Genomic DNA, 7,090 nt, shown 5'->3' with positions numbered 1-7,090 from the left:
GAAATTTATTGATAAAAACAGTACAAAAAACCAACCATTTGTACACATATTTACAAATAATAATAAAAAGTGAGTGAGTACATTTCAACATTTTCAACATTATACCAGTGGTCTGATTGATGCCACAATGGAGCAAATCGAGCAAAGACTGATAAGTTCGCTGCAATTTCCAGTGTGTGGGGATCATTTGTCACCAACTGCATCACGTGCTACAACCCTGGTCTACATATCACCGTTGATGAACAGCTTTTCCCATCAAAGACTCGGTGCTGTTTCCTGCAGAATATTGCAAGTAAACCTGACAAGTTTGGGATCAAGTTTTGGGTGGCTTGCGACCTAAAATCCAAGTACATTTGCAATGTCTTCCTATATCTTGGCAAGGACCCCAATCGTCCCACTGGGGAGAGACTTTCTGAAAATGTAGTAATGAGGCTGATGGAACCATTCCTAGACAAGGGCAGAAATGTTACCACGGATAATTTTTTCACATCGCTTTCACTTGCGCAAAAACTTCTTAGACGGAAAACCACCATCCTCGGCACAGTCAACAAGATTCGCAGGAAAATTCGTCAATCCACTAGACAGACAGATCGCAATGAATTCACCACTCAGGTATGTTGCAGGTCTTTTGTGGTTCTATGTTTATGTGTTTCATTGTGTGTAAAAGGGCTATGGAAATAACAATTTATCTTATTTCTTAGGTGTTTTCAACCTCTGCTGCCACGCTGACGGCGTATGCGGCCAAACGGAAGAAGACAGTCTATATTCTTAGCAGCATGCACAGCGTGGTTCAGACTGATAACACTACCAAAAGGAAGCCAAACACTGTCACCCTTTACAACAAAACAAAGTGTGGCGTGGATGTGATGGACCAGATGGTTCGGGAGTACACTGTCCGCAGAGGAACACGGCGCTGGCCAGTTGCCGTGTTCCTGAACACAGCATGCCTTTTATCCTGTCTTCCTCCCTTCACCCCAACCGGTCGTCGCAGACGGCCGCCCTTCCCTGAGCCTCTTTTTGCTGGAGCTTTCTTCCTGTTAAAAGGGAGTCAAAGTGCATTTGCTCATATGTGGTCATATGACTGTTGAGTTTTTCTCTGTTGTTTTATTGCAGGATCTACCTTGTAATGTAAGGTACACCCTACAATGTATATGAATAAAGCAATTCAGCAAAAAAAAGAAAGAAAAAGTGGAAAAAGATTATGTACTCATATTACTATGTGTTCCTTGTTCTTACAGGAGAGAGATCAGAGAGCTTCAGAGGCTCTCTGCAGTCTGCACTCTGAGAAACTCAAACTCTTCTGTCTGGACCATCAGCAGCCAGTGTGTCTCGTCTGCTGTGTCTCAGAAAGACACACCAATCACAGATTCAGACCCATCGATGAAGCTGCACAACAACACAAGAAGGAACTTCAGGAAACTCTGGAGCCCTTAAAGGAGAAGTTAAAGGTTTGTGAAGAAGTTCAAGTGAAGTTTGATCAAACAGCAGAACACATTAAGGTCCAGGCCCGACACACAGAGAGGCAGATTAAGGAGCAGTTTAAGAAGCTTCAGCAGTTTCTAGCAGAGGAAGAGGAGGCCAGGCTGGCTGCACTGAGGGAGGAAGAGGAGCAGAAGAGTGGGATGATGAAGGAGAAGATGGAGGCTCTGAGCAGAGAGATAGCAGCTCTTTCAGACACAGTCAGAGCCACAGAGGAGGAGCTGAGAGCTGAAGACGTCTCATTCCTGCACAACTACAAGGCTGCAGTGGAAAGAGTCCAGCGCTGCCCCCTGCTGGATGATCCACAGCTGCCCTCAGGAGCTCTGATAGACCAGGCCAAACACCTGGGCAACCTGACCTTCAACATCTGGAACAACATGAAGTACATGGTCTCCTACACTCCTCTCATTCTGGACCCAAACACTGCTCATCCAAACCTCATCCTGTCTGAAGATCTGACCAGTGTGAGAGGAGGAGAGAGGCAGCAGCTTCCTGATAATCCAGGGAGAACTAATTGGTTCTACTCTGTCCTGGGCTCTGAGGGCTTTAACTCAGGGACTCACAGCTGGGATGTTGAAGTTGGAGACAGTACATATTGGGACCTGGGTGTGTTGGCAGAGTCTGTGCAGAGGAAGGGAGAGTTATGGTGTAGATTATGGAGAATAGAGTTATTTGAAGGTAAATACTCAGCATGTTCACCATCAGCTCCTCTCACTGTTCTCTCAGTAAAGAAGAAGCTCCAGAGGATCAGAGTGAATCTGAACTGGAACAGAAGAAAGCTGTCGTTCTCTGATCCTGATACTAACACACACATACACACCTTCAGAAACACTTTTACTGAGAAGATGTTTCCATACATTCGCAGTCGTGAAGAAGTGAATGTGTTGCCATTGACAGTGTCAGTGTCAGTAGAGTAGATGAGCTGAGGATGATGGTATTTCTAACGTTGTTTCCTGTCAGTGAATTCCCCATGTACTTATACTCTCACTGACAAAATGCAATAATACACCCAGTCTAAAAGAACGTTCAGATTTGAATGTATTTATGAATGATTTAGAAAGTGAAAACTCAGCACATGGTTAGAAACCAGCTTGTGTTGTAACTCAGACAGTGAGTACAAACCTCAGACTAACAAATTAAAACTGGTTAATGTAAACGAATGGAACTCCTACCACATTAAATGATTTGAAAAAAATATATAGCAGGCATATGTAACAAACAACAAGAATTTTATGACATTATATATCTGGTAGTAAGATTAAATTTCAATTTTCAATTTCAAATTTGTTGATACATAATAAAAGTGTTTGGTGGACCCATTTTGAACCCTTTGTAACACATTTGGCTTGAACAGAAAACCAATCCGAACAATTTATTGTATTTGTATATGTATATATGTATATGTAATTAATTATTCCGATTAGTTTTTTTATCATTTGGAAAAAAGAGACATTTTATTATAAATGTAAATATTCAATTTGAGGTTATATGGATATGAACAAACAAATTACTCTATTTGTATTATAAGTTAGTATTTTTAAGTGGTCAGCAACTTTAGAGTATTTTTTACCAAAAAAGGGACATAATGTTGTGTAGGTAATTTTAAGAAGTGATTTCATGATATTTTCCCTTCTTACCATAATCTTACCTTATAAATATACATCAGTTTTGATTATTCACTGTTCATTTGTCCTTGTACTTTACTAAAAAAAAAAAAGGAATTACAGGAAAAACATGATTCTTTTTGTAATTGTATGTGGAAAAATAATCAGTATGAAACATTACATGTATAGACATATGCGACTTTATAATACTGTAATCAAAACAGTCTGCTTTTTGTTACCAATAATTAAATTGTTAATTTTATGTGTTTATTGTGCTGTGTTATGTTGTGTTGGATGGTATACATGCATGCATTTGAGAGAGAGTGTATAAATCTATCAACATGCACTGATCATTTAGGAGGTGAACAAAGACCATCTTGGAGGGATGTGTTTGATGTACCTTTGACGAGGCCCTCAAGCAGGGGCGGATCTAGAGAAATTTTCTTAGGGTGGTATGAGGGTGGCAAAAAAATCAAATGGGGTGGCAAATCAAAGCCTTTTTTTCAAACACATATGCAGGTGGTTACATATGGTTAAAATGAATCAAATGCAGTACGTACATGTTTTTCATATAAATATAGTCTATAACTTAATTATTTTCTGTAGCCCACATAATTAAACACTTTAGTTACATAAAACGTGAGTTTTGATCTTATGTACTGTATAATAAATAAATATGTAGCCCAATAAATATAAAATCCAGAAAGGTACACAACATGGGGCGGTTCATTTACAAACACAAGTCTAACTTAAGTTTCACTGTTTCTTGTTAGAAAAAACAGTAAAATTGTTACATGCTTAAATCACACGAAATGTCAGAAATCTGCACTGACATGAACACAAATTTAAACCTAATCTTTCGTGATTTGTTGGATTAACCCTCCAAAATATAACCGGTCATTTTTGACTCCTTTTGAGTTAACGTTTGTATTTCATCCTCAGGTTGTTTCATTTTATTTTTTCCCCTTGCCTTGTTTGGTATCATTTTTTTCAGCTCAACCTCACGTGTCTGAATTTAGTTGTTTTTTCATTGACACACACATAAAACTTAAAATCCTAGTAGTAGTAGTTTTTTTTACTGTAAAAAAACCCCCCACAGACATGTTGAGTAAAGTATTTTTATAACTTGAAATGCAAATATAAATTGTACATGTTGTAAACATATACAACTATTTGTCTAAAAATGCAGCCAATACACCTGCCGTTTTTTTTTTCATTTTCTACAACCATTTAAAATATTACTAAAACTAAAATGAGAGAACAATCAGGTGTCACAATAAGACGCCCCACAAATGATGTGTGCCAGTAAAAAAAAAATTGTCAGACAGAGGAGAACAGCACAGGGATAAACCTGCAGGCATGACAACAGGTGGTGTATCACTCCGCTGGTTTTCCACCTGGTGACAACATTCATTTGTGCCCTCACTGACACACAAAACAACGACTACACAACAGACTAACTACACTCTCCATGCTAAACGTCACAAATCACCCACATCTAAAAACTCTCTCTCTCTCACTCTCATCTCGCAGTCGTTGCCGTCACCCCCAAAACTTTCGGCTCTTTTAAAACAACCAAATCTCACGTGTTGACTTTTTTTTTTTTTAAACTGGTCGACATGGTACATTTTTCCACCGATAGGAAAGAGGTGGCTTTTTTTCTTTCTTTACTGTCTTTAGAAAACGCTATAAAAAACACACACAAAAACACTGTGACGACAGTATTTAGAAAAAAGCATGGCTTATATATAATTAGATTTTTATCATAACTCTGGATCTACTGGCCTGTAATTAAAAGTTAAAGATCGGTGTATTCTTTGAAGTCCGAACTTTCAACACGGGCTGAAATAGACACTCAGCCTGGCTGCAGCTTGTTGCTATGTCAGCTTAAATTCGGCATGTGATTTTGAAGTGCAGCATGTCCGTGGATCACAGAGGGTTAGTAACACTCACCTTCATTCCATTTTCAGAGTGTAACAACCTGTGTGAAATCCGAAATTCCCATGGTGTTGTTCAAAATGTGCTTTGGCACAATCATAAGCATCGCTTGCTACTGAAAACAAGAAAATGGTGGAGGGGGGTAACACTATGCAATATATTCAGTTTTAGCATTTATATTCACTGTTAACTGTAACTACACTCAAAGTGTTAATGCTATCTTATTTTAAAAAGCAGGGGGTGTCCAGGGTACACACTCTGCAGAGCAACATCAATAATTAGGGGTGGGTTTTTATAATCGATTCATCGATTAAAATCGATTCTGGCTTGGATAACGTAAAATCGATTCATTAAAATCCTGAATCGATTTTTTAATATAAATTTATTTTGCCCGAAATGCCAGAATCTCTGGTGACATCTCACAAAATTTCAAGAACCACCAAACAGTAAATGAGAGCAGGTACAGGGATTCTGCACATAGACTTAAACACACAGCGTGACCCGCGGATCAGAATCAGTTAGATGTCGCCTTTCTCACAGTCGGGGCTGAAAGCTGACAGCTCGCTGATTCTGATCTGTCGGCGGGTCCGCGCTTTGTGTTCACGCCCTTTATGAGCCGATTCTAAAGCTGTTAGTTTGATCTCTCTCCAAACAATATTGACCGAACCAGCAGCAAAAGAAGATCCAAACGCTTCACATAAACATCGTCATGAATTCACTCTGACTTTTACTGTTTTGCTTCCACCGCGATGCACAGCTCTCTCTCTCTCTCTGTACTTTAAGAACAGTTTCCCTTTCTTCATTATTCGCTTGCTTGTTACGCACAAGTCTACTGTTGTTTACAGCGCTGTCGGCCGCTGTTTTTTTCCCTTTTACATTCTTCCGAAAAGAAAACCTCATTTCTGCTGTTCAATACTGAACAAATTTAAACTTTTTAAAATTAGTCAAAATGCAAAACGCTTAGCCGTGTCTCTAATAAAACCGCTGTAACGTCAGAGGTAATGTTCATATGTTGATTAATGGTTTTCTTTCGTTTTTGATGTACTGCAGAATATTTTTATAAAATCCCAGGCCAGGAAAATCACCTTCATGTTTTTCTGTTTTATCCTCAGCTACTTTGACACAAAGGCATCTGCTGTGACGCTCACACCTGTGATAAAGTCTTGCGTGTGTCAGTTTCCTTTTTATTGATACAAAAATATGTAAATGTACTGATCTGAATCATAATATTTCTGACTGTCAAAATTTCCCAGATTTAAATCGAATCGAATCTAATTAAATCGAATCGTGGATCGAATCGATTCGGGACCTTGTGAATTGGAATTGAATCGATTCTAGAAATCAGTGACGATACCCAGCCCTATCAATAATGTACTGTGGCCATAAGATGGCAGTAAACTGCAGTATGGCAGCAACTTTTCAAAATTGTTAACATGCTTGAAGAAAATGTTAAAGATGTTCAAAATTATAGAGTTGTCATAGCTGTAGTGTTTCATCATGTTCACTAGCTTAAGTATCTTATTTATTGTCACCATCAACTTTGATCTTCAAAGTGTGAGGCTTTGCATGGACCAATAATAATAATATTCTTATGATTTTGTTATAATTTATTAAGCAATTAATACATTAATATTCACTTAAAATTGAAATTATTAAATTGCAATAAAAACATAATTATGTAAGACATTGACAGTATTTACAAAAGTGCTCTGACATTTTTGCACATGTCTGAGCTTGACATGACCCGGTGAGAAACCCCCTCTGGGCTTCACCACTCAGTGGAAGTGAAACATGACATAATTCACCTAGATGATTTCTAACTTGTTTTTATTTTTCTTTCATTCAGTCTTTTACTTGTTCCTGAGTAAATCCTTTTGGCTGAGACTGAAGTTAATCTTCATAACTGGACCGTTTTATTTAACTATGACGTCTCACTGCTGTCAGTAAGAAAGACTCTTTCAGCCACCATTATTCTCGATGTTAAATTGTAATATACGTATTGTAACACTTTTTCTAAACTGAAGTGTGTTTTCACTTGGAGCAGACATATCTGGACCAGCATATTCATC

The 7,090-nt window shown here is 38.3% G+C and overlaps 1 protein-coding gene across 1 annotated transcript; it reads left to right on the top strand.

Moving 5' to 3' along the window:
- The first annotated feature begins 1,202 nt into the window (after positions 1-1,202).
- Positions 1,203-3,117, top strand: LOC147333799 (nuclear factor 7, brain-like). Its single transcript, XM_086287296.1, has one exon. It carries the CDS (start codon positions 1,218-1,220, stop codon positions 2,394-2,396), a length of 1,179 nt encoding a protein of 392 aa, XP_086143422.1. The 5' UTR covers positions 1,203-1,217; the 3' UTR covers positions 2,397-3,117.
- Positions 3,118-7,090: the final 3,973 nt, after the last annotated feature.

This window comes from Aulonocara sp. 'chitande type north' Nkhata Bay, linkage group LG3 (genome assembly GCF_057382095.1).
Source record: "Aulonocara sp. 'chitande type north' Nkhata Bay isolate Kocher_YH1m ecotype deep benthic linkage group LG3, A_spYH_male_GT1.1, whole genome shotgun sequence".
Classification (NCBI taxonomy): Eukaryota; Metazoa; Chordata; class Actinopteri; order Cichliformes; family Cichlidae; genus Aulonocara; species Aulonocara sp. 'chitande type north' Nkhata Bay.
The sequence above is the reverse complement of the archived record's forward strand: the minus strand, read 5'-3'. Positions and strand labels throughout refer to the sequence as shown.

Coding starts and splice junctions, on each gene's coding strand:
- LOC147333799 (XM_086287296.1), top strand. CDS start 1,218: ATGTGTTCCTTGTTCTTACAGGAGAGAGATCAGAGAGCTTCAGAGGCT.